Source organism: Cryptomeria japonica, chromosome 3 (genome assembly GCF_030272615.1).
Source record: "Cryptomeria japonica chromosome 3, Sugi_1.0, whole genome shotgun sequence".
Lineage (NCBI taxonomy): Eukaryota > Viridiplantae > Streptophyta > Pinopsida > Cupressales > Cupressaceae > Cryptomeria > Cryptomeria japonica.
Window position 1 is genome coordinate 273739146 of NC_081407.1, and position 27849 is coordinate 273766994.

At 34.2% G+C, this 27849-nt stretch overlaps 1 protein-coding gene across 5 annotated transcripts; it reads left to right on the forward strand.

Moving 5' to 3' along the window:
* Positions 1–6633: 6633 nt before the first annotated feature.
* Positions 6634–25814, forward strand: LOC131063900 (protein FLX-like 2). Of its 5 annotated transcripts, none has more exons than XR_009371978.1 (11): positions 6634–6886; positions 8953–9525; positions 9684–9823; positions 10008–10105; positions 10214–10306; positions 10423–10535; positions 17990–18079; positions 18681–18737; positions 24680–24774; positions 24910–25003; positions 25445–25814. XR_009371978.1 is itself a non-coding variant. In XM_057997852.2 (7 exons), the coding sequence occupies exons 3-7, from the start codon at positions 8981–8983 to the stop codon at positions 10528–10530; spliced, it is 984 nt and encodes a 327-aa protein (XP_057853835.2). In that variant the 5' UTR covers positions 6709–6886; positions 7095–7156; positions 8953–8980; the 3' UTR covers positions 10531–10843. The 5 variants fall into 5 exon arrangements, 2 of the variants coding, with proteins under 2 accessions (XP_057853833.2, XP_057853835.2); XR_009371977.1 differs by having other exon boundaries at positions 17990–18051; XR_009111178.2 differs by lacking the exon at positions 17990–18079.
* The last annotated feature ends 2035 nt before the right edge of the window (positions 25815–27849 follow it).

Genomic DNA, 27849 nt, shown 5'->3' on the forward strand with positions numbered 1-27849 from the left:
AATCTCAACCCTTACCCCAAGCATTATCCTAGAATAATAATTTTAATTGTAGCCTAACCTTTACCTTAAACCTAATCCTACAATAATTGAAACTTAGCCATAACCTAATCCTCAACTTAACTATAACTTGAGAATTAAACCCTACCTCCAACTTGAACCCTAGTTTAATAATAAGCAAACCCTAACCATGATCAAACCCTAACTATACCAAACCCAAACCATAATTAGACCCTAATCATAATCACAATCATAATAATAATCATAATCATGATCATAATCAAACCCTAACCCTAATCATAATGAAACCCTATTATAACCATTCTTTAACCTTGTAATTAAACCCTACCTCCAACTTAAATCTTGATCTTTACCATAATAAAACTCCAAGTGTAATTGAACCCTATTGGAATCCCAACCCTAACCTAATGTTAACCCTAACACTAACCCTAACTATAATTTAACCCTGTCTATAAATTAAATATTAAAGGTTGAGACAAAGACAAGGTTATAATGCTATTATTCACACTATATTATTTTTTAATATAAAATGATATTGTTATCTTAATCTAACACAATTAATAAGCTTAATCTAACACAATTAATAAGATTATGATATTATAAAATAAAAATTATAATGTATACTAATATTATAATAACAGTGTTATATTATATTATATGTTAATATTATATTAATACAGGTATTGATAATAATTATCATATACTAGTATTATTATATATTAGTATAATTTTATTTAATAGTACAATAATACATAAATATATATTGACATTTTGAGGAAGGGAAACTTCCTTGTTGATATTTAGGTCTGCCTCTAGATAAGGGTCTAAGAACAACTATAGTATAGTATCCAATGGGAGAAAGAATGGAATAAAAAATGGAACGTTGGAAAATGAAATGGCTTTTGTGGGCAAGTAGAGTAATTATGCTAAAAGTAGTCCTCTTAGCTCTTCCCATTTACCTAATGTCTTGTCTATCCCTCTCAAATGGAGCAAATTCAAAAATAGTGAAGAAAATGAGAACTTTCTATTAACAAGGTATGAGTGAGAAAAAAAGAATGGCATTGATTGCCTGGGATAAGATATGTAGACCAAAGGTTTTGGGAGGTGTATGTTCAAGAAATCACTTATGGCAAAATAGGGCTTTAGGAACAAATTTGGTTTGGAAAATCTATCGAGAACCCAATCCAAAGAGGGTTAGAATACTCAAAGGAAAATATTTGGATGATATGAGCTTGGAAGGTATCTTTAGGACTCAAAACCCTTCGAAGGGCTCTAGGGTCTGGAATTTCTTATTGAGATGTAGGAATTTTATAACTGATCAGATTTATTGGGATGTAAAAGATGGTGGCAAGACCCTCTTTTGGACAAACTCTTGGGGAGGCTACCCTGCCCTAAATAAATTGATGGATGTAAATAACCTTAGAGAAATCAATGACAAAAGATGGGGAATTTATGTTAAAGACTACATCGAACTGGTAGAAGAGAATGATTCTTTGGGATGAAAATGGAAAAAAATTGAAGAACTCTCAGCTAATACAAAAGAATTAAAGACCTGGAAGGAGATTTTACAACAAAGATCAATTGTATTTAGCTCTGGTTAAGATTCAATAATTTGGATTGGGGCCAATCCAGACCATAGTTGTAATTCAAAAGACGACTTCAAGTCTATAGTTGAATATAAAAAATTTGAGAAAACTGAAATTCCTATCTCCCTCTGCTCGAATGAACAGTGTCTCCCAAAAGCAGGCTTCTTTTCTTGGGCTGTTCTTCAGGGTAGAATATTAACAGTAGAATTGTTTAAGAACTTAGGTTTTGCTGGCCCCACAAATTGTGTTTTATGCGAGCATGAAGAAGAAACTATTAACCATATTTTGTTGTCATGTCCATTTGAAAGTATGTGTTGGCAATGGCTTTGCTAAATTAGGATGGATCTCTACTCTTCCCAACGATATATTGTGCTTGTTTAAATGTCAGCCAATCTCTTCCCTTTAAGCTTATTCAATTCACTATGGATTTCTTCTCCCCCAATCCTTTGTTGGGAACTTTGGAAGGAAAGAAATAGAATATTTTTTCAAGGGGGGGAAATACCATGGGAATCTCTTATGAATAAAATGAAGGGAAATTGGTTTGGATTGAAAACTCCTTATTTTGTTGGGAAAGGAAACGAGGTTTCGAAAAAGGAAAGAATTTTGAACATCTGTACTCCCCGAAAAGAAGGATGGGTTAAGATGAACTTTGATGGAGCTTCCCGAGGAAATCTTGGAGTTTTAGGTGTAGGGCGTATAATACACTCTTTAGATGGTGTGATAGAAGCAAAGTAGGCAAAAGTGTTAGAAGTCGAAACCAATAATGTTGCAGAAATTAAAGCAACCATTGAAGGGTTATCAATTTGTAGGGAACTTGGGTTCAAGAAAATGAAAGCTGAAGGTGATTCCGCCATTATAATAAATGCTATAAGAATTGGAAGTACTCCAAATTGACGACTCAATTCTTTCCTAAATAGGGCCACCAAATTGTTAAATTTTTTTGAGCCTTTTACAATTAATCATATCTCCAGAGAGGCTAATTGCATGGTTGATATATTAGCTAATAGGGGAGTGGATGGTTTTATTGAAAACTATATTAGAAACTTTGAAATCCTAGAATAATGGATCTCAGTAGATGGTAGATTTGGTAGGAATTGGTTTATTACCATTAGATTTTGGCAGTAATCCTCTATAGAGAAATAATATTTCTTTTTCAAAATTGAGGCTTTGATTTTTGAATAACAACCTTATTCAAAGTTTTTGAATTTAGAATTAACGAATAGTTCAATCTATTAAAGGTTTCTTTTCTTTAAGTCAAAAGTAGGTGGCTACTCTCCTCTATCATCAATTCAAAAGTCCCGTCAAAAGTAGTGTTTTCAGATGGCAAGATTAGCTTCCTTGGAGAAATAAGAAACTTTTTCTCAAAATGTTGGCTTGTTTGAAGATTTTTCTTGGTTACACCAAATTAGCTATGCAGAATATGACGAGAGGTCACCTCATATTAATATTTTACTTGTCCATCTTGAGAGACAGTAAGGTAAGTGACTTTAATCTCTCTCTTATGAGTCGTCATTCCTCCTTTGAATGAATATTTGAATTTTTGTTCCCTAATTTTAGATTATTTTTCTCTTGCTTCTATGAAGCAAATATTTATTCATTATAACACAATCTTTTTGCATCAACGGACAATTCTCATGTTGTAGAGCAAATTAATCCTGCTTGATCTCCATTTGTGACAAGTGTTGTGCTTGTAGATGATTCATGGGCTTGAACAAATGACTCCAACATTATAAACCAAAATGTTAAACATCTAGGTATACATTAATTAATCTTTAATTTTAATTGATTCAAAGCATCAAAATACTAAAATCTAACAAATGATAGATTAAAATGTTATTTTTAGAATTGGCCACAATAGATTGTGGTACATAGCTCTTGGAACAATAATGAAGAATAATGTCGATGTAGCACAAAACTAATTCATTAATGTCCTTAACATGCTTGTTGTTTTGAAGTTGTAAAATACTTGTAATCTTCTTTAGGCTTATCCTAAGTGTCTTGGGGTTGATTTTGTGCAACATGAAAATGAGTTTGAGGGCATGATCTTGATTTGATAATTTGTAGATTCCTATGACCCAATTCATCATGATCTTTCTTGTATGATGATGTTTAGGACTAATAGTATTTAAAACACCCCATGGAAGTTGTTGGATTTCGGGGTTAAGTTCTCCTTAGTCAACGACGTTGATATACTAGCTTTATGGAATTGGATTAGTAATCACAAATGATAAAATCAAACATATAATGACTTGTATCTTAACTCAATAATGGAAATTAATTATCTTTAGTACTCCAAATATAAACATTCCTATGAGTGAATGCTACTTGTCATGCAAGTATTCCTTATTCTCTTTAATAATTTTTAGTTCCTGCCTAAGGCAGGAATACTTATGCATTCATTAGATGCAATTTATTTCTTTTACCTATCCAATCATATCATTTAATTTAAAAAATTCAATTGTATTTCTATAGTTCTTTTATTTCTACACATTTATATAATTTTATTAAAATTATTTATTTTCTCTTCTATTGGCTTATACTTGCTACAGTCATGATACAATTGATTTTTTTTCCTTTTATTTGAAAAAATATATTTCTTTCTATAGTGTCAATAGTTCTGCTGCGAAAAAATAAATCTACAAAGATCCAAAGAAGTCAGAAATCTTATCTTCTTGTTTAATGCAAAGACTAAAAAGATCCAAAAAGTCAAAAATCTTATCTTCTTCTTTAATGCAAAGGCAGACAGATCCAATAAGATGTAACCAGTTGTTTGAGTAAGTCTGAAAAAATCTTATCCCATTAAATGGGTATTGAATGCAGAGAATGATATGAAATTATTACCACAAATGTATTTTTCGTAACCTTCATTTCAGAGACATAGAACATAAAGATGGAGCTACAAGGCGATGGGTTTTTTGCTTGTGATTTGTTATTTGCGCCAGTGCCCAACAAACCACACATCTTATCACCGTGATTGGAAGGCTCGATTTGCATATTAGTTTAGTTGCAGACTCTTTTGCTTATTTGCAAGCTCATTCTAGTTCATTTCTCTGATCTGGTAGTTTTCTAAGACACTGCAAATCCAAGGATTTCTCAAATCTAGTCGGCAGTTTTCATTTGTGTGGCTACAATTTTATTTTGCCTGGATCGAGGGTATTTGCAATCGGCTCTATTACAATTGCAAAGAACCCAAAATTTTTAATGGGCAGATTGTATCGCTCCATTTCATTTGGCGCACATGCTTTCTATTAGCGGGTTTCTCTTTCTATGGAGATTTGTGCAGATTATTGATAGACTTGTGCGGGTTATTAGTCCTTGTAATGACTCGATTTAATTGTGTGGTCTCATTTTTCATGTCCTGATCATCTTTCACTGTATTGTCGCATTTGATTTTTTGTTGTATTTATTACACATTGATGCTTCTAGTATCAGTGGAATTTTTTTGTAGTTTATTGTTTACTGATTGGCATTTCTACAAGGGTCAGCGCAAGGTTGATCTGTCGACTCCCCAACTATTGTAGGTCACATTAATCTTGTTGACAGGGTTTATAATCCGATCACCAAGTGAAGTTTGCATTGTTTGGGAGTTTGCTAAATTAGTCCATTTTCCATTTTATTTATCGATCGATTTCATTTCTTTTCTTTGTGGGTTGGTCAGTGCTTCTTTAGATTCCCTCAACCCTTCCTTCTTACTAGCATTTTCTTACGTATTGTTTGGCAGTTTTTATTGTTCAAGTTGTCATTTTGAAGGAAGATGCTCTCAGCCCTTCCTTCTTACCAGCTGCTACTTTGTGGTAAAAAGCTCTACTCTGTGTGATTATTTTGCAAGGTGGTCGCATTCTCTTTTTTGGGGTGTTGGCGTCTTAGGGTGATTGTTTGCTCAAAATCGGGATTGTTTTTTGCAGGCTTGAATTTTTGGCCTGGCTACCTTCTCTGATGTTCCATGCTTATTATTGGAGTGAAGTTTGCAGTGCCGATCCACACTTCACATTTTGCTCTTGAAATTCTTTACTGTGTTTGATCTGGCATTCGTTTGAGCGCCTTGTTGCAGGGTTTTTGGTTGATCCCAATTGATCAAGTATCGTGTCTCTTTGCATTTCTATACTTCATACATTCTAAAGTACGTGTGAAATTTTTCAGTTATGCGGACTAAGGGTTTCTAGTTTGCATGACAACATTTGGTGTTGTGGGTCGGCATTGTGTATGGTGCTAAGGCCTTGGGATTTGGAAGCAGCTAAAGTGGTTCCAAAATTTGGATTATTGATTTTTTCAAAAAAAATTGAAAATCAAAGCCGTAGTTAATTTTATTGATCACGACAATCTGTAATTTTTGAAATTTTTTGTGTTATGGATTTTTTGTGTCTTTTTGAAAAGGAGCCTTGGGATTTAATCCCACAATAGCAGAGGAGGGAGGAGATATACATGGGTGGAAAAGAAAACAATTTCAAAAGAAACTAAATTGATTTAAAATTAAACATTGAATACATCAATAAGCATTTTCAACATAAGCGTCAAATAGTTTTACTAATTTAATCTAATCATGTAACTACTTGATGCTTGTCCGAATACATGATACAATTTGAAAGTGTTTATGCCTTACTTATGTCATATAACTGATCTATAAATTATTCATAACAATAGAAATTATAATTATATCAATGATCAAACCAATTATATCATGACCTATTATATGTACTGTCTAGCTAAAACCAATTGTTTCTTTCACTAAATCTTTACAATAATCTAAACATTTCGGCAGGAACTTGACACTTTGCGTCTCTTGTTAAAAGATGCACACATAAATGTCTTTATTTACTTCAATATATCAAATTTTGACATATATGTATAAGGAAAAGATAAGAATGGACATTTTTAAAATTTAAAAATTTGATTTTGGGGTGAATCCTAAGTAACTTAAAATTGATCCTATCCAATACAAGATCTCATAATATAGAAAGGATGTATAAAAATATAGACTATGAAAATAATTACAAATAGACTAAAGCTCTCCCATACATTTCCTACTCTTTGCACACAGCGAAAAAACAAATCAGTACTTTTGCTTTAGCTTCTAAACCTAGCGGCCAAAATATCAAGTGGTAACCGGCAGAAGAATTTAAGCTACCGGTCGATTGCCTGGATCGGTTTCCTATAAAGTATTCCAAGCATTCACCATAATCATCTTTGCTTAAGTTTTATTTATCATTTTCTCTACTTTAAGGTTTTCAACATTTATTTTGGGTGTGCGAGCAATTTCACAGCAGCTCCTGAAAACATTACAGGTAACGATACACAATACACGCTTAAATTTTTGTGAATCCTCAAGAAAATGCTTAATGATTCTTCGTTTTTTCCCCTCCATTCGGTTGAAACAAGATTTGGGTTGTTTTTGTAAAAACGAGTTTTCTAGGTGTCGTGCTCGATTTATATCCTTCTGCCATCACAAGTTATTTATATAGTTTTATCAAATTTATAAGTTTTTTTCTCTAGGGTTTGGCTACTGTTGTTTAAAGTTCGACCATATTGAAGTCACAGGTCACGGCAAGAGACAGGTAATATTTAGGGCTTGCGCCTGAACATTGTTTTTGCTTCTTTGCCATTTTAACGTGAAATAATAATGGATTAGGGTTTCGAGATATGTGGGGTTTACTTGGCTGTGAGCTTGTGAACGGATTCTGACGCTTTCAAAGTCCATGGTATTCAGAAAAAAAGGCTTTTCGATATAAGCCTTTAATGTTCTTATGTTTCGAATTATTTGAGTGGGCTGGACGCTTTATGTTGCTCTTTGTTGCGTGTTGTACGATTTTTCTTTCGATTGCTCCTGTACTTGGTAATTTTGGGGTGAGGTTTTGCTAAAAATAAAAAACTCCTTACATTGTTAAGAGCTAATAGTGTAGGGGTATTTTTCAGTCTTCCGAGTCATTCTAGCAATGTTGTTTGTTTTTGCGTTTGAATTTTTAATACTGCGCAAGTACAGTTGGTTTGTATTATATAACGGGCTAAGCTTGGACTTAAACTTAGGGTACACATTTGTTGTACAGCAGAGTCGTTAGAGCATAGTCTTTTCACATGGCCGCTGTAGTCATAAACTGCCTGATATCTGTGAGTGCCCATTTAAGTTTTTACGTTACACTATGATTCCGGAGTGCCTAGCGGAGGGGGGTTTTGTTATTATTATTATCATTGTTGTTTTTTTGCTTGATAAATATGGGACATCACCTTTGTTTCATTACCAGGTCTTACCATACCATGAAACGGAGCTTCCTATATGAACTCATGTAGTATGTTATTTACCAATGCTATAGTTTTCTCGGGTTTTTTGGTTAGACTATAAGTGAATTCTTTAAAATTTTTGTAAGTTTAATTATTTGGGAGCTACTTAGGGGTCTGCATGAAAAATCAAATAGAATGTTTTAGCGGAAAGTGATATGAAAACATAGAGTAAATGTCTATTGCCATATTTGAATCAAAAGTCACAGAACTGTGGCTGTTGAGTTTTTTCTGTATGCTCTTCTGTTAATACAATATGTAATAAGTTCTAAGGTAGCAGCAAAAATATTTCTTTGGAATAACTTGTAAACTAAATTATAAACAGTTTTTCAATTAATTGAGAAAATATGGGCAAAAAGCTAGCAAAACCCTAAAAAATAGAGAAAGTTGTACCAAGTATTAAAAAAAAGAAAAAGAAAAATACAGAACAATTCAGAGAATGTTAATGTGCTGGTTTTTCCTTCGCGTTCATAAATGTGCCAATCTTATGAAATGTAAAATTGAACTGCAGTGTTTTGTTCTTGAAAGTCTTGCCAATTTATGATTCTTTAAAATATGGTAAAATTGATTAAACATATTATATATGGTAGTATTCTGCTAGCTACACTAGTTCTGTTGGACCTCAACAGTATAATGCATATAATGAAATGAATTAAATAAAGTCAGTTTGAAGTGTCTGCCAGGGGTTTATTAAATTGCTGCATGTTTGTAATGTATGCGAGGAATGGGTTTAACTTTATGGTATTTTAATAATGCCACTTTCATTATCTTCATGTTGATATTTTAGAGGATACAAAATTAGAGATTGTTTATGGTTAGCCAAACTTGAGTTATTCAGCCCTTGCATCCCTCCATGCTGATCAAATTCTAGTAATGATATTATTTGAGGTCTAAAATGAATTGTTTTGTTTATGGATTCATGGCAAAAATTAAGGTCCTAAGGGCCCTTGTATTGCTTAGGAACTTTACTAGGTTTCATAAGTTGCTTTCTGGTTTGATATTAGATAAACAAGAAAATAAGTGAATGCTTGGCATCTGTTCATGTATTTGTTTTGATGCATTTTTTGTATTTGTTCAGATAGCTGTTTACCTTTACTTTATCGGAAATGGCTGGTAGAGGACGAATGCCGCCCCCTCACGCTAGATTCCTTCCAGGTCCAGGCATGATTCATGAACCTTTCGGTCCTGGAATGCACCCCCCAGGGCCTCATCCTCTGGATGCATTGCCTCCTGAGTTATTGGAACAGAGGTTTGCAATCCAGCATGGTGAGATGCAAAGGCTTGCAGCAGAAAATCAGAGGCTAGCTGCAACTCATGTAGCTCTTAGACAAGATCTTGCTATTTCACAACAAGAGATTCAGAGGATGCATGCTCACATGGGAGCTTTTCAGAATGACAAAGAGCAGCAAGTTAGGGGTTTGATGGACAAAATTGCAAAGATGGAAGCTGATCTTCAAGCTACAGAGTCCATGAAAGTTGATTTGCAACAGGCTCGTGCTGATGCACAAAGTTTGATGACAATGAGACAAGAATTGACAGCTCAAGTGCAAGAGCTTAATCTGGAATTGCAGAGATGCCATGCAGATGTACAGCAGATCCCTGCTATGCATGCTGAGTTGGACAGTCTGAGGCAAGAGTTTCAGCGAGCAAGGTAATATCATGCTTAGAATGTTGCATTATAAAATGGATTCTTTTATTACAAATTTCTTGAAGTGATTGAATCGTTAGCTTTTGGAAATCAACTGCTTTTTGTTTTGTTGCATTGAAGAATTGAAGTTTCGCTGTTGTTTGTTTGTTTCTGTGATAAAGGACTGCATATGATTATGAGAAGGCAGCAAATAGTGAACAAGTGCAACAACTACAGTCAATGGAAAAGAACTTTATTTCCATGGCAAGAGAAGTGGAGAGGTTACGTGCTGAGCTGGCTAATGTTGACAAGAGAGGGAGTGGTAAAAATTTCTACCGTATATGTTTTACACATTAATATTGTATCTCATCAATAAAGATGTAATTTGAATTTCATACCTGTTTAGTTCCCTGTTCTAGTTATGCGTAGCATTTCATCTTCATTCACTAACACTCATGTTTTGGCGTACTAACTACATTTTTGATGAATTTGTATGTTGTGTTCAGCTGCAGCTTATGGTGCTAGTTTTAAAGATCCTGATGCTCGTGAAGCTCGTGAATCTCGTGGACCCAACATGTATGGAGATGGCTATGGGATTCCTCAGGTTTGTGTTTGTATTTGTATTTGTTAAAACAATAATGCTAATTACTAAGTCTTGCTCTGTTTTTCATTTAGCCTCACATATTCATGCTTGTAAATTTGGTTGATTCAGATGGCTGTTGCACCTGGAAGTGGTGCTGCCTATGGCCCTGGGCCTACTTCGGGCAGGGGGGGATATGATATGCCTCGTGGAGGTGGTTCACAGGTGTGGTAACCTATATTTTAAATATGTTCATGGATTGTAAAATTAAAATTTGTTTAGTTTTTTGTTATAAATGGTTTTCAATAATTTTATCTTAACAAATCTTCTTTTGAATGCAGATGCCAGTTCCACCTGTGAATGGTGCTCCATATGGTTCTGGCCATACTCCTCCTGGCCGGGTGGGATATGATGTACCTCGAAGTGGTGTTTCTCATGTTCGGAGATGAGCTAGGTCGGGGACTTTGTTAATTCAGTTGTCTTTTGAACTATCTAAAACCACATTTCTCTTGTGCAATCGAAATTTGTCATCTGATACCTCTACTTAGGGCTGCTGGAAGTTGAACTTTCTGAAAGTAGGAGTTGTTTTAGTTGAAATTAAACTCGTAATTTGACCCTCTAAAGTAAATCGCCATGGAACATTGAAGTACATTTTGCCTGATGGGCCTTGTATTTGATATTTAGAACTTTGGTGGAAGTTGGTGCCTACCATTGAAATAATTGGTTGGATTTTTAGGCAATAAATTTTTATTATGTAGAATAGTTATATGTTGTTAAATGTAAATGACGTGTAAAGTTGGTGGGCAAGCTGCTATTATTTTGGTGTGTTATTGTTGATTTTCGCTAAATTTTTGTTTTGTTTTTTGATTTTTTCTGGGCAAGGTTAATTTGACCGTGTTCTTTTTCTCTAAGGAGATAGGTGGTCAGTAATCCTTTCTATTTGCACTTACATAGGAAGTTTTATAACATAGTACAAACTAGGCGGCACCATTTAGCGCTCTGAGGTTAAGTGGATTCCCGTACAGGTATTAATTATTAAATGTCATTGGAATTTGCAAGATGCTTGTTTCTTTTTTTCAGAACATAGTTTTTTTAATTTGTACAAAATTTATTTCTAGATGTTCTGTTATACTAGATATGACTTATCTATATTTAGTATTAAATACAGTAATAGAAGTTATCACAAATAGATGCCTGCTGAATTTCTGTATTTTATTTTATTTTTCTTTTGATGATTTGGTAAACTTGTTAAATCAAATATCAAAGTGCACTCTGTTTTAGTTCATTGTAGTTTGCCTAGAAGTAATTCTTGCTTGGACGTGATATGTGTCTAGTCTGCAGCTTACAAGTCAAAAAGTTCACAGGTGCTTATGCTTTGCAGGACATGTCTGGAATTTGTGCCATTTAGTTGTATTGCTTATTTTCTTCTATATAGAGGGGGCTTTCAGGCTAGTGTGTTACAATTTTGACACCTACGGTTAGTTTCAAAGACAGGATCTTCTGCTGTTATGTCATATATGGAAGACTTTTTATTTTTGTCTTTTCAATTTTTTTTGTTATACGTGATTTATTGAGTCAGATGCAATAGATTGTAGAGGGAATGGCTCCTGCTTTTGTGGTTTCAGTAAGGTATTATTTGTTGGGCTATAATATATGTAGGGAAACTGCACTGATTTTTGCACACGATGATTTTGGAAATTAGTCAAAATGAGCTGTGATGTGTTATGGATCTTTTTAAGGTTGGAGGCTATAAAGTTGCGTGTGGTTAGCCTGTGGAGTGTACCGTTTCTTGTCTTTGAATCTATTGCCCTCAAGTTTTGTAGAAATTTCTTTTCTGTAGTTGCTGATGCTTTAATGCTCTAATTAACCTCCGTAATTTTCCTGAAATCAACATTATGACCATTTTCTTCATGTTCTTATTCAACTGTTGAATATTTATAAATTAGAAAAGTAAAAATCTGGATTGTCAAAACAAAAATATGATGCAATACAATTTACTATTATTTAATATTTTTCATGTTTTGGGATTGAAGCTGACATCCATGTTAGTGTAGTATCTGATTTTTTGAAAGTATCTTTTCATCACTTGCTTTTTCTATCTGCTTGAAGGCTGTTGAAAAAGTTAAATTAATAGTTTGAGGTCTATCAAGTACCAAACGGGGATGCTTTATTGGTTAATGTCATGACGTTCAATTGCTTTTGACCTCCACTTTTCAAAGCCTGAAGCTGCCATACAACATTCAGAACGTTCAGATAAATTGATTATAGTATGATAACATGATGACTGGATAATACAATTCTGTATAATTTAAAGTTAGGTCAGTTGCCTTTAATTCTTAGGTGAATAATACTTTTGCATCAAATACACTCCAAACTTACAGGCCATATGGATTTTTTTTTATATATTTACTTGCTAGTATATGCCTTGAATAGCAGGATGTAGAACAACACCTAAAACCTATCTGCATTTTTGTTGAGACAAGAAGCCCAAGGAACTGAGGCATCCCTCTCATACAACATTTTTATGCATAGGTAACTTCAAGTTTCTACGTAATTCTGCTACTGCACTGTAGCCTGACGACAAGGTTCAAACAGAAGAAGTAAAATGCACACACAATTCTATAAGATCACTGATACCAATTTGAACTCCACAACTAATGAGATAGATTTTAGAGCCCACTGATTATGCTTCTTTTTCATACTTGGCTAGAAATTACCTCACATTCATATTGGTGTGTGTTCCATTATAGCAACATTCAGTTCCTTTATATTGTGAAACTCTTAAAACTTTGGAGACATTTCTTCTCATTTTAGCTGTTATTAGTGTGATTTCAATTTGAGTTATAATGAGGCTATTAAAGCTCTTGAACTTTGAATGCCATCAATGGCAAGTATGCTACCTCGTTATTCTATTTCTGTAGTTTCTATATGCCATACAAGATAGTAGTCTGGGCATTGCAAAAAATCATCAGGCATATTATCTTTTAGCAATTCTGGTTTGGTATGCCTTTTTGTAGGTGATGATCAAAGAGATGTTAATAGCAATTAATGAGTATGAAATATGAGTATTCTTTCTGATATCATATGTGGTACAATGTGCATAAGCTGGAGTCATAATTCCTATAGACTGATAAGGAAATTATTGTTTGCTGGGATTTGGGATGTGATTCAACATCATAGTGTATGGCATCCTTGAAAGTAATTAAAAGTCAACATATACAGATTTTAATTTCTGTGAAAGTGGCACATGGAACGGTGAGGTGCGAAATGGGGGTTGTATGGGTGAATATGATAGCTTTAGATATTGCATTATCTTGATTGTTTGCTTGCAGATTGGTATTTATGGTACCGTTGGGCCTTCTACTAAACAAGGCAACTCTAAATAGAGACTTGTGATCAATGGAGCACAAGAAAACTGGAGACTTATGATCATCAGAGCACAAGAAAGCAGGCTTCCTCTTGTTTCGCAGATGCCATTTGAAGAAGTGCATAGATGTCTAAATTTTTAGTACTGCTTTGCAGTCTAATCAAATAGGAGTTTGAAGGTGTCCACAGTGTCATTTTTGGAGGAATGAATTTATGGAGCTCTCATAGCTCACATCCTGTTGTAGATTCTAAGATTCTAGTACTGTAAGTGATTTACAGCCAGCGTGTTAGTTGTAAAGCATAGTGAATGCAGGTTATTTATACCTTGAGGTTACATTTTAGTACATTTAGTCTTGAAGCTATTGGCATGTACTAATCCTTTGTTTTGATTATTGTGGCAGCCATAGTTCTCTAAGAAGCAAGTGTAGTATTGCATATTTGAACTAATTTGATGCTGTTTATCTAATTTATTTGTACCTTGATAGAGTGATCGAGTGCAGGTTGCTTTGTTTGAGTTGCAAATGAATTTGCCTATATCTGAAAATAGGCATGGTTTTTAGGTTTAGGTACAATTTATGGAGTGAATTGTAGTGTGACCTAATGTGTCAGTATTGATTATTTTTTGATTGGTCAATTAAGTGTTATAGGAGCCTTCGCAATTGTGGTCACATTACCTAGGTGTTTATCACAAGTGTTTTTACGTGCACTTAACGATTGCTTGTATTCAGAGTGGTTTCTAGGGTAAAACTTAAAGCTGGGTCATCATTGTTGTAACAATCTGTCATTACCACTTTTAATGCCTGTTGGATGCCAGTATTTCATAATTGGCCGATATTTTGATGCTTTATATTCTTTATTTTTGTCAAAAGTAGCTTTTTTTTGAATTTACTATTTTATTGCTCTTTTTTGTGAAGTGTAGCTTAATATTCACATATATGTGGCTTTTGTAATTTAATTTTAATGGCCTTTGTAATTTCATTTTAATGTGTGTTATTTATGTAAGGTTTAAATATATCCACGCTGTGGTAAATGAATGATTAGGAACTGTGAGCAATTGGGCAAGTGCTGTTCATATTGATTACAGTTTAGAATTGTTTATCAATTATCAGTTTGCCACTTGTAAATAAATGTATGGCATAACTTTGTATAAATATTTTAAAACTTATGGCTTTCACATTTTAGTTATTGCTTATAGTATGCTATAACGGTTTATGACTTATTGTGTATATGCGTACATGTTTATACTACCATATGGTATATTGTCCTAAAGTTTGACATGAATGTAGTACGCTTTATATTTGCTACATTTGTGTTTTATATTTTAAGGATATATGTTAGTAATATATTGAAATGGTATAATATATTTGCATATCCTGTCTTAATTATATACTTCGATTTTGTTTTGTATTACACACTCTATATCAATATATGGAAATAATTTAGTACTTAATCTCATCGTAATTACCCTAAAAATATATATTTTTAATAGTTGTCTCTAGTGGTCGAGTTAATGTGATTTTCTATTGTTGAGATGCTGGAGTTTTTTCTGATTTTATATTTCACACTTAATATATATTTTAATTTTTTCTTTGAGGATTTGGATTGCATTCATTTCTGCAAGAGCAATATTAAAGTTCAAGGCTTTGGGGTTCTCTTTGTTTATACCATTGCTAATGTTAACGAATTGCTTGTACAGTCTTTTCATTTTCATAAGTTTTATGGTAGGATTGCAACTGTTATCCAAAAAGATGTCCTTTTTATGGTTTGTGGGTAGAAGCGCATTATTCCTGTTCGTATGTCTGCCTTCTCTTTTGCAATTTTTTTCTCCATGTCCAGATCCTCCAGTTTATATTTTTCTCAGTATAATAAACCGACTATTAAGTTTAGATATGCAAGGGAGATACAATGGCAATTAAAAAACTTGATATTATCGTAGGGACCATTGGTTTCATCATCGCTTTGCAAGAAATTTATTATTGAATAGTCTAGGTTTTTTCACATATTTCTCCTAAGATTATAAGGTTCTGATGCCAATGAATTGTTTTTTGTCTTTTCTGTACGTTCTTTCCTTTCCATAAGTTTTATGGTAGGATTATACTGGTTATCCAAAAAGATGTCCTAGGGGAGAGGACCTGGTAAAATCTTATGTATGAATTTCAAATCACTCCTAATTTTGTACAGCAGCTTAGTTGGCAAGTCCTCTGCTTATAATCAAGGTTTCAGGGCCACACCATCAAAATATGATGCCACATCAGCATGCTTTTTGCCATGGTGTTCAAAACAGCCCCCCAAAAGGTGAGACCAATGGTTGTGCAAAGGGAGACCCATAATAGTTGTGCTGTTGATGTGGCATCACATGATTGGTCGCTTTAACAACTATGGGTAGTCGTCATCAGCAATAACAACTTTAAAGTTTCAACTGGTGCAATGTTGTCAAAAAAATTGGACATTAAATCAGTAAGTGTGAGTATTAAATCAACAAATATGGGTATTAAATCAACAACTACTATCACAACCATTGGAATGCGCTCAGGTACTGGGTCATTTCCCCAATTTTTTAGGAAATAAAATGCACCATTCATATATTGATTTCTGCCGTTTCTTTTGCAAATTTTGTTCTCCATATCCAGGTCTCTTGGATTAGATCTGCTCAGTATAGCTAACTGACAGTTAGATAAATTTTTAAGTGGAGAGGATGATGAAATATTCATGCAAAAGGAGATAAAATGGATATTAAAAACTTGATCCGAGTTAACTAACATTAATTGGTCATCCTTTGCAGGAAATTTATTGTCAAGTTCTCTAGGTTTTTTTCCATATTTTTCCTAAATCTATGGGGTTTTTAAGGCTACCACTCTAGCTTTGTCTTGAGAGGTATCCTGGGCTTGCAATATTTGTTTTTAACCTTTCATGCAGCAATTAAAACATTTACAGACAAGATGCAGGTGAACATATCCAGTCAGTCAAGTCAAGGATTTCTGGACGTTGTTAAACATATGTTAAATGTTTTCTATTGTTGAGATGCCTGAGTATGTTTTGATTTTATATTCCACACTTCGAATGTTGTTTGCATTGAGGATGTTGCCACCTGATTGCATGCAATATTATTTTTCAAGGCCTATAGGGTTCTCTTTGCTAGAGCATTGCTGGTTAATGGATTGTTTGTTAGTCCTCCTTTTAGGTCTTTCCATTTCCTTAAGTTCTAGTAGCAGAATTGGATCGGTTATCAAAAAAGATGTTTGTTTTGTTTTTAGGAAATATTGCACCATTCATATTTTGATTTCTTCCTTTCTTTTTGCAAATTTGCTCTCCATACTCGGCTCATCCAGCATAGATCCAGTCAGTATAGCAAGCCGACAGTTAATTGTCAAGTGAACAGGATGATGAATAGTCATGTAAAGGAGCTAAACTGGAGGATATTAAAAAAATGATCTAAGGACACTTGTCAGTCATCCTTTTCAGGAAGTTAATTCTTGAGCTCTCTAGGTTTTTCACATATGTTTCCTAAGATTTTCGGTAGTTAAGACTACCATTTAGTCAATCCTATTCACTGGAACCACTTTAGCTTATGTCTTACCAGGTCGCCTAGTCTTGCAATATTTGTTTTTTGACCTTTCATGATGCAGTTGAAACATTCACAGACAAGGTGCAGATGAATGTCTCCAGTCAGCCAAGTCAAGGATTTCCGGATGTTGTTCGACATATGGTAAAAGTTTTTAGCTATGATACTGGCAGTTATTTCAAGTTCTGTATTGACTTTTTATAACAAAATCACTTGGTATAAGTCGTAGCAAATTTAAACTACTAAATAGAAAGTGGGTAAATGATGTGTTCATGTTAAACCATCCGTGATAGTTACTATGTTCTGTATGATAATGAAATTTACATACAATAATCGACAACCTTATAGGGCTAATTGAACAAATCTTCCAAACTTTCAATGGAAGTTTAAACAAACTAATGATAGAAAACTTGAACTCATCTGGTTCATATTCGTTTAGACTCTTAGAAGTAGAAACAAATTGTGAGGTTAAGTAAGTCACTCAAGGTTTTTTGTCTGTAGCAAAATTCTGTGTTCCCTAATTGTCTTTCTGTTCATAAATGTAACCCATGACATTATCTTGGTGTAGATTAATATATATATTTGCAATTTTGTAGAGCCTTTGAGATAAATCTGTCCGTCCTTGTTAGTATGATTAGGTACCACATTACAGGTAGATCTATTTGGACTTTAGAAGCATCCTGACATCCTTAAAAGCATGGGTTTCATGACTGACCGATTTAAGTACAATACTGACTATTTTGGGTCTCAACTTTTGTCTCTACTTCATTAGAGCTTTATCAGTTACCTTATGATTTCTGAAGGTTACAAGCTCGTGAAAAATAATTTAAATTTCCCAAGTACTAATTCCCGCCAATTTTTGGTTTCACTTAAAATTTAATTTTTGTTCCTGTGATTACTTGATTTCAGTATGGGTTCTGTATGCATTACAGAGCACCATTGACTAATATGTCTTTTCTGCTTTCTTAATTTGCATGCAGCCCCAATAAGGGACATCTTGAGTAGAAGATTTTAGTGAGGATCAGTTACTTTTAGGTTGAAGGTACTTGAAATTTCCATCAAAGATTTAGGTACATTACAAAGTGAAAATGCAAAATTTTAACATTCATTGTTAAAATGCTCATTTAAAGATAGAAACAGGTGTTAGTTTCGGCAATTCACTTGAATGGTTTGTCGCTGTAACCATATTCAAAGATGAGCTGAATGATTCTGTTTCTGTGGTTTAAATGACAAAATGTAGGTTACATCATAACGTTAGGTTATTGTTACATATTGGCATCTTCTATAGAGGAGATTAATCTATCTGTGTTCATAAGTGGGCTTATTTTCTTAATAAAACTGGTACAGGGTTCTGATGTCAATTAGACATAGTTGGACTGGATGTACCCTGATATTGTTCTTAGCTTGGGTTTCATGTCTGCCTGACCGAAATACAGTAGTAAATATTCTAGGTGCCTGCTCCCAACCATATTCCATATTACCTCCAAAACTATCCAAAATTTCCCATTCATAATTGGTGCTAGTTTCAGTAAATGCTTGTACAGTCTAAGTTATGTAAAAAACAACTCATTTTTATTAGGTAAAAGTTTGCGATCTTCTAGATTTCCTTTCATGTTTAGGTGTTTTTTCAGAAGAAAAAGTTTCTTATTGCTATCATTGGTTTCTTTGCAGATTTGAGATCCCTCAGTGCAGCAGTGCATGTCTTGATATGTGAACCAGCCCGGGAAGGTAACAGTTACATTGATTTGGTATCACAAGTTTGGTTTGGATTATAATCTGTAATGCTACTTTTCTCCACCATATACAATTGGGTAGATTCAATATTATTTTATATAGCTGTGGATCTATTTATTATCTCAGTTTAAACATTATAAAGTATATAAATATAAGTCAAATATAAATACATCATTTATCATCATTAACTATGTTGAGACTTAAGAACATTAAGATCAACATTATTAATACATTAATTGGCATTTAACAATAAGAACAAGATCTAAATGGAACAACTAACATCTTTTAGAGAATTAGAGTAACTCCATCATATGTATACTAAATTTTGAATACAATTGAATAAAATAAGTACTTATTTGAATCAAGACACTTGGAAAGGCCACTCTCACCCTAGGTAGGTTTCAATGATCTTGGCCCTCACAGCTATTATGACACGTCCAGGATGAATGAGTTTTTATTCAGAATTAATACACATTCTTCCTAAGTATCAGCTCTGGGCATGACAGTCCTGAGTGTACACTGTACTCTGAGTTAGATGCATACTGTGTGCCCCTTCGCCAATGCTCATAGCCCACCAAACATCCTTCTTCCTTGAGTGATCTCCATGGCCGCTTTCCAAGTCTCTTATAAATTCTTTATATAACTTTTCAACGAGTGGTTTCCAAACTATAAGACCCTTTCAGAAAAGTGTTATTTTTTAAGTATCTAATAAATATAATTGTTCCTTTTTTAAATGGAAGTCATTGTTATCCACCCTTTTAACTAAAGGGTCTTAATAACCTTTATTTTGAAGATTTTCTGTCTCCTCTTCAATTCTAAAGGGCTATTTCACAGAACACAACTCTTTTTACTTTGGGGAAAAAGTCACGTAACATAATCAGTCTGACACAAATGTCAATAAGATGTGTACATCTCATGTCACCTGCAGCATAAGTATTTTGCAGAAGAATCCATTCGGCCCTCATTTTCTAAACAAAGTCTCAGGTCAGTTCTGTTTTTGGCAGTGGATCATGCTTTAATTATGTTTAATTGTAGAGAAAATTCTCATTTTCTAAACAAAGTCTCTGGTCAGTTCTGTTTTTGGTAGTGGATCATGCTTTATTATGTTTAATTGTAGAGAAAATTCCGCTTCTGCAAATATATGGTTAGTATCACGTTCATTCCAAAAGTCCTCCCGATACAAGAACCATTCCAAATTAATTCTCACTCGATGACAATGAAATGATGATATTTCTACGTGTAACTTGTAATCTAGTAAGCAATAGCATTTGGGCAGGGTAAACTCTTTAGGCGCAAGTTTATATTGGTGTTATGGGACAGCACATGTTGTCTAGCCTTTAACCCCAAAATAACTGATAATATCATTGTCATAGATACATTAGACTTCATTACATTTTAGCATGATTTGCTGTCAAAGCATGTAAAGAAACTATCTATCATAATTTTCTAATAGTTTGCCAACAATTGTATCATGCTTTATCATCCATCCAGGCAAATGAAATCTTAATTGGGGATGACATCTGATGGTGCTATCTGCCATAGTGGATGCTATGTTTGTGTCATGCATGTCCATTGGTAGTGTTCCTTGACACTATGCAAGTATATAACTGTCATTTCTTTATTTCCATGTACACCCAAATATGTGCCCTTGTGTCATGTCCCTAACTCAGATCACAGCCTCTATGAATATCAATGATAGTGTTTTGCTAAGCAAAGGTCCAACTAGGGCTAAAGGAAGGGCCGACAAGGTATCATACCCCCACTTGAGATCATATTGCAGCTTTTATGAACATCAAACTGAGGCAACAATAGCATAGGAGGCAAACTAAGGTAAATGTTAATTAATTTAATTAATTCCTGGTCAACTAAGTTAAATATAAAATAATTGCAAAATAGCAAATCCCAGGAGAGACTGACCCCAAAGAATGTGAATATTAAAATATATAAATAATTGCTGGTCGGCTATCGCACCTTGAATAATATAAAATATGTTTATCTTTCCTTAATAGCTTTGGTAATGAAAGGGCAGCAGTTGAAAAATGGAAGACAGTAATTGCCAAACGGATGTATCTTTTCTTAACCAAAGGGTGTGACCCTTTTCTCCATGAAGGATATATAACCCAGATCAGTGTTGGAATGAAGGACATGAAGGAGGCAATAAAAAAAGAGCAGAAGTACTCATTCATTGAACAAGATCAGCATTCATTATCTATTCTGCGCTCATCTAAGATCAGTTGGATCCAAGTAACAGCATTCATATAAAGCAGTCTTGTGTCCTATTCATCTTCGTGGTATGCAGCATGATAATGTTTCTATGCATAATTCCTCACATATTGACATAGGCAATAATATTTATGCAACATGATAATATATTTGATACATAACCTCTCATATATTGGACTCGGGCAATAATGTGTAATATCTAGATTCCTAGTCTATTGCTGCAATCAATCATGACAAGGTTAGTAAGAGAGTACAAGGAGGGAGAGCAGAGACGGAACCTCCTCCTAAGTAGGCTACCCCATGTCGGATGTCCAAAGTGCCTGCCTCTCAGGGCCAATGGGTGCAAATACACACCCTTTGGCTTAGATGAGATGTTCTGAGTGCCCTATTGCGGCTTCCTCTCCAACCTCTGCAATGATTGATTGTGGACACACTTGTATGTGGGTGAATGAAGTGGCACAAATAGGTAAGGCAGAGACAGGCTCCCCCACTAAGAAGGCCACCCCATGTTGGATGTCCAAAGTGCTTGCCACCTGGGCCCAAGGGGTGCAAAGATACTCTCTTGGGCTTAGATGAGGGATGTTCTGGGCGCTCTTAATATGTTTCCCTCATTAAGCTCTACAATATGGTAGATTACTATATTTAAGTATGTTGCCTATTTATTCTTTAAATTCAATATGATTTAATGTTATCATGAATGATCATTAATGCAATGGATTATATATGTATTTATTTGTTATTAAAGCCAAACCCTAATGAAATAAATTGGTCTCATTAATTATGTTTCCAATATTGCCTAAAGTGATTTTAGGGCAAGATTTAGGGCAATCCCGAAAGGGGACATTACACTTTGACACTAAATATGATGCTCATGCTATGCTTCCTTTGACACTGTGCAAGTCCATAACCGTTGGTTCTTTATTTTCATGTACACCCAAATATGTCCCTTTGACACTAAATATGATGCTCATGCTATGCTTTCATGATTGTTGCCTCCCAAGATGGTGAGAATAATGTCTCAAGATGGTGACTCTGAATAATGTCTCATACTTTGACACTAAATATGATGCTCATGCTATGCTATATGTCTCATCCTTTTGTGTTAAGCTTAGCCTACATTTTCATTTGTTAAGCCTATCTATTAGATGTTCCTTCAGCCTTTGACGAGACACAGGGTTTGAACTACCGCACAAGCAACCAAGACCCCATCACACTCTGCAATTTGCTTTTGTTTCCTGTTTCAAAGCTCGTTGAACTTCTTTTCTCGGTATCAAAATGAATAGTACCAAACAACCGCATTATATGGATGAACAATATCTATGCTATTGATTGGCCCTAACACTTAAACTGAAATCCTAAGATATTTTTACGAAACAGACTATAGATGTTTGATTTGGTAAGCATATGAACCAAATGTCCAATTTCTTTGATATTCTTTGCTTCTGTTCCCTGTTAAATGTAACGAATTAATTTCTTTCACTATTTTTTATGAAGACAATGATGTTTTCTTTTGAACAAGTCAAACCGGCAATATTGAAGTCTTTTTGGTTAAGATTCAAAATGAAAAGATGATACTTTCTGTTTGGATTCAAAATGCTTGCAGAAAATGTAAGTAGACATTCAAACTAGAAAATTACTTTATCCGTATTGCCAAGAATAAAAAAATGAGCAATGGAAATATAACAACATTCCTGCAAAGACAAAAATGGGGGGAGAGCACTACATAATGAGATTATAATCATCACACCTCAACATTGTTTTCATTCAAAACAAAAGGGCATATACTCAGTTGACACTCATGCCTATAAATCACTTCTAACCTGGACTAGAGAATAGTATTATGTGAGGCCTTTCCTCTCTTGGAAGAACATTTTTTCTCCTGCATCGCTGATCTAACTTAAACATCTTCATCCTCTTTTGTCCATCCTCTGTGGATTTTGAGTGAGTGCTTTCACTTGAGGATGTAATTGTCTTGGAAAAGTATGTAGCTATATCAGTTTTTGCAATGGAACTGGAATGAGTAGTTTTAAGCTCGGGAGCATTTGTTGACAATTAAGTTCATGTTCAGAGTCAGACAACCTCTCTCTTTGTTAGAGTGGTGGGAAGATGGAGGAATTCTTCACTGAAAGAACAAGCTGATCCCAAGGGTTGGAGAGAGGGGGATAGAAGGGGAAACCTCCTCCAAAGAATAATTTTATCCTCATGCCGTTGCAAGGAAGTTGTTTCCTTTGTAATGGCAGAGATCAATACAGAAGTGATGACTTCTTGGACAGACAGCAGCAAAATGACTATATATCCAGAACCCTCATGACATCTGAAAGGGGCATTTGCACGTGATCAAGAATTTGAGACTAGCAATTGATTGTCTTCACTCTTCAAAGAGATGGACTCAATGAAGCCCTTATCAAGTCCATTTAGATGCAAATTTGGGCGAAATTGATGTAGGAAAATGAGTAGTTTCAGAAGAAGTATGCAATTTTCCCAGAGTGTTGCCGATTGCATGCAGACCTGAATCACACCAGAATTGCAGAGGAAGGCAAGGAAAATATAGTCAAACAGGGATCAAAGCAAAATAATTTCCCAGGGCAATAAAGGAGGGATATGAATACCAAGGCTTCAACACACAAAATGATCATCCATAACCAAGGTCCTGAATCAACAATCTTATTTCTGTCATTTTTCGATTTACAAGAGATGATAAAAACCACCTCATGCACTGGGAAACAGGTCTACCTGCTTTTTCACCAATGGCTTCAAAGCCTCAGTGGACCATTGATGCATTCCCTGAAGATTTATCAACTAGAGCTCAACACTTAATGTGTTTTCCAAAAGATTGACCCCGTTATTTGAATCCAAAATATTTTCTGGTATGGATTCTGACCTTTTTGCAAAAGAACACTTTCCAAAATTTGTTTTGCAGCCTTGCAGAGAGACTGGTGAAGTTCCAATGCTTTGTGTGGACATTGTAATTCTGTTTGTCTCAGCTCGTACCTCCTTAAGCTTAAGCCAAATCCCTCCTAGTGTTGACAATATGATGAATGTCGGCATTGAAAGGACTGTATGAGTGATTCCTGAAATGATGGCCTGCAAAGGAGAGGAGCACTCCAATGGGAAGGAAGAGTGGGTGGAAATGATTACCTCTATCTCCATTGCTTTCTGCCTTTATTGACTTGCACAGAGTATGGAGACATTTGGTAGCAATCAGAAGCTAAAAGTAGTCCTGTTTTAGCTGTGTGAGAAAAAAGTAATTTTAGGATACTAACCTCTACATATAAGGAACTATGTACTAACATCATTGTCATCTACCTTCCCTTCGGAGTGAAAATATGAGAAAAGCATGCCAAAAAACAAATATGAGAACACAAACTTCTAAACATAAGCAATTATACTCAGAAGTATAGCATTTAATGCAAAAAGTGAATTTACGTTCAGTAGGTCCATCTTTTATTTTAATAAACATTGTTGCATGAAGACTTATAGGTGAGTTGAACTAGAATTCAAATTTAAACTACAAAACCATCTCCCATTTTCATTACTCCGATTGAGAATTATGATGCTCTTCCCTTCTTTTGCGAAGGGTTTGAGCAATTGTCCTACATCCTTTTTATAAAGTAAATGATATGGTATGCGCTTTTTTAGTTTATGACATTAGTATAGAGATGGGGTTGTGCACTTAGGCAGGCCAATGGAAATAATGGATTATATGCATACAGAATATTAGCTGCGTGCACACATGTACGTGTTGTTTAATGCTGGAGAGTTTGGGTATTTGTTGCATCCAGATGGTGTTCAAGATGCTCATAAAAAGGTAGATATTCTTCTCAGAAATTTCTATATTCTTTGCTTGCATGTTCTAATGGATTTTTCTTAGCATTTAATATCTTAGGATTGTTGGGCACTCTCTGGGGACTAGCTTTATAAATTAATAAAATTATTGTAAAAGTATGTCATAATGCAGCATCCTTCATATGATGGCGTTTATCTCCAGCCAGGATGCTGCTGCGAGAGTGACATATCTCTAGTTCTAGCATGCACAGGTAATTAATTATTAATGCAGAGCCGAGTCAAATACATTTTATTTTTGTGACATGCTGTGTCAGCCTGGTTATGCCGTTTTGCATTTGTCATAGAATTTCAGTCTGTGATATGCAATTATTCAGCAGTATACTAGGCTAAAGCATATTTATTTGCTTAAATGTTTTAGATTTCGTAGTTAGACATAACATCGTGTATCTGGATGACATCGTAATCTTTTTGATACCAAGGATTTGAGTGTCCATCGAGACCTCTCTGGGGAAATTACAAGATTAATGATGTTGTGGTATTTTGGATTGCCCTCATTGCTTGTTAATAATTTGGGGAAAGCTGTCTAGTATGATTTTGATTTTAGATTTATTCTTATTTATTTTAATTTTGATTTTATATTTTTGTTCTTTAAATTGTCTTCTATTGTTACTGATTATCCTAAGTTTTTGCAGCCATTGCAAAGACAGCAATCTGACAAAGAAGACAATAGTGTTAAATGGCGTTCAAATGCATCGAGCTCTTCAATTGGATGATATGTTTATCATATTGTTCATGTGTAGGATCTTGTTTCTAAACAGATATTCATCTGTCTAGAGCAGTAAATTAGTGAATTTTGATTGTAATGTATCATGAGATTAGATTCATCAGGTATCTCATGGGTTGATGTTGTTTTTGTACATTTGTCATTAAATACAGGTAACAAATGCTAATGCAGTAAAAAGCTAGCATTTGCTCACTTATTTATCTGCCAAAGTATTTTATCATATCAACAAACAGGCACGTATGAACCAGAATATTGTTCATTTGAAGTTGGTACAACCATCCCCAGCTTATTGCTTCGTCGAATTTACTTTTCATAAACACATCTTAGTTCAAGTGAATTCTAGCTGGAACATTTGCTCATGATAATGCAAGTTGTCATAAATGGTTAAGTACTTATTTGAAAAAATATTTTCTAATTCCAGTGGTTGTCAAGCTCAGTGGGCAAGTGGTTGTTCTTGTTAGACGTCAAGCAAAGCGGTTTGTATTTTAATACACAGATGGGATAATGGTTGCATCATTGACGATTTGATCACCATCTTTTTTTAGACACATCACTTACCCGGTAATGATTCGTGTACAATCTGGGTACTGTAAATGGCAGGTTCCCAACATGCAGAATGGGCTATTGAGCTGTTGAATCACATTTGATGTGAATGTGCTGCGTGTTAAGAGTCACTAGCAGCAAGCATTGTTACTTGTTTTGCCGGAAGCCCCTGATAGAAGACATGAAGTGTACTTTGGCATTTATTGCACAATAGACTTGCTAAGGTCCAAACGCATTGTTCCATAACTCTGCACTGTTCAATCTTTATTTTCTATCCCAATAGGGAAACTATAGTATTTGAAAAAGCTCAATTTGATGTGCAATGTTCCCACTCGCCGGCGAGCAGTATTAAAAAATGATTTTGAAGAATTAAAGAACGAGAATGATGGGGTATAATAAATCTGCACCGGTAAAAATGTAAAAAGATGAGAGATTGTTTTTTTTGGCTTTCAATAGGAGCGATACTTTACAGGGGGACCTTTGTAAAAGTGTTTTTTTCGGCACGGCCCGTGTTGTTGTCGGGGCACATCATGAATGTGGTAACTTGTTTTTTGGAAGAGCCTATGCTAATTTCTACATTGCCTAGGGTCAATATGATTTGACCTATCATTATCATATAATTGTTATGATTTAAAATTTGGTGAGTTTGAGAATATCACAGTTGGTTTTTTGTGATGGTAATGTTGTTTTCACGTTCTTAGTGATTGGTCATGCTCTTTCAAGATAACTGATTATTGTGGGTGTGGATGGAGGATATACTAGATTGTTTATTAGTTCTAATTTAGTTTATTGAAGTTTATTTAGGGTATTTTTTATCCGTCTCAAATCAAAGGATTACTATACTGGTTATAATTTATGTTGTCTTATGTCCCACCTTTGTTTAAATAACTCTGGTCTTTTATCGCAATTTCAATATTTTTTTTATCTATATTGTATATTTGCATTATTTCTGTTGGATTTAAAAAAAATATTAAATTGTTTTAAAGATTTTGGGCGACTATTTTCGTAGTTGAATCTGGCATGATATAAAATATTTAATAATGACTTATGAAGCAGAGGTATTTTTTTTATGTTGGTTGTTTTCAAAGAGAATTTCAAATTTTGGTTCAATGTGTCCCTCTTATGCTTACATTTTTATTTCTTTTTTTTTTAAATTAAAAGTTTTATAAAAATGTAAGGTGCAAATTTTGATTTGATGTACTCTTGTTTTGACTTATTTTCGATGATATAAATTGAAATTTTGGTTCAATGTGTTCCTCTAATGAAGTTACACTTGTGGCTTTATATTGGAGGTGTAATTGGGAACTTATACGAGCTTACCATTGAATGTGTTAAAAATGGTTCTTGTTCAATTTTGTTTAAAATAGACATGGGAGAAAAGTTTTAAGGGTGTGTGAGTAATTTTGGAGTATCGTGAATCGAATTTGAATATTGAACTCATGCTATACTAGAATCTACAATGATGTCAAATTGTTAAAATTAAGCATCTTTGTTTTTTTTGTCATCAATTTGACATCGTCTAGTCAAAAATATTTGTAGATTTTTCTTTTACATATACGAGTATAATGTTTGTATACAGGTAAAATAAATTTAATTTTTATTTTAAATTTATAAATAAATTTCAAACTTGTAACGCCTTGTGATAGTGTATTGGTCATAACCTGCCTAGCTTGTCACAAGTACTCGATGTTGTAGCAATCGCCACCATCAAATGCCACCGATATCTTCTAATTGTAGGAGGGTATTTACAAAATGTTATGCTTAAATAAC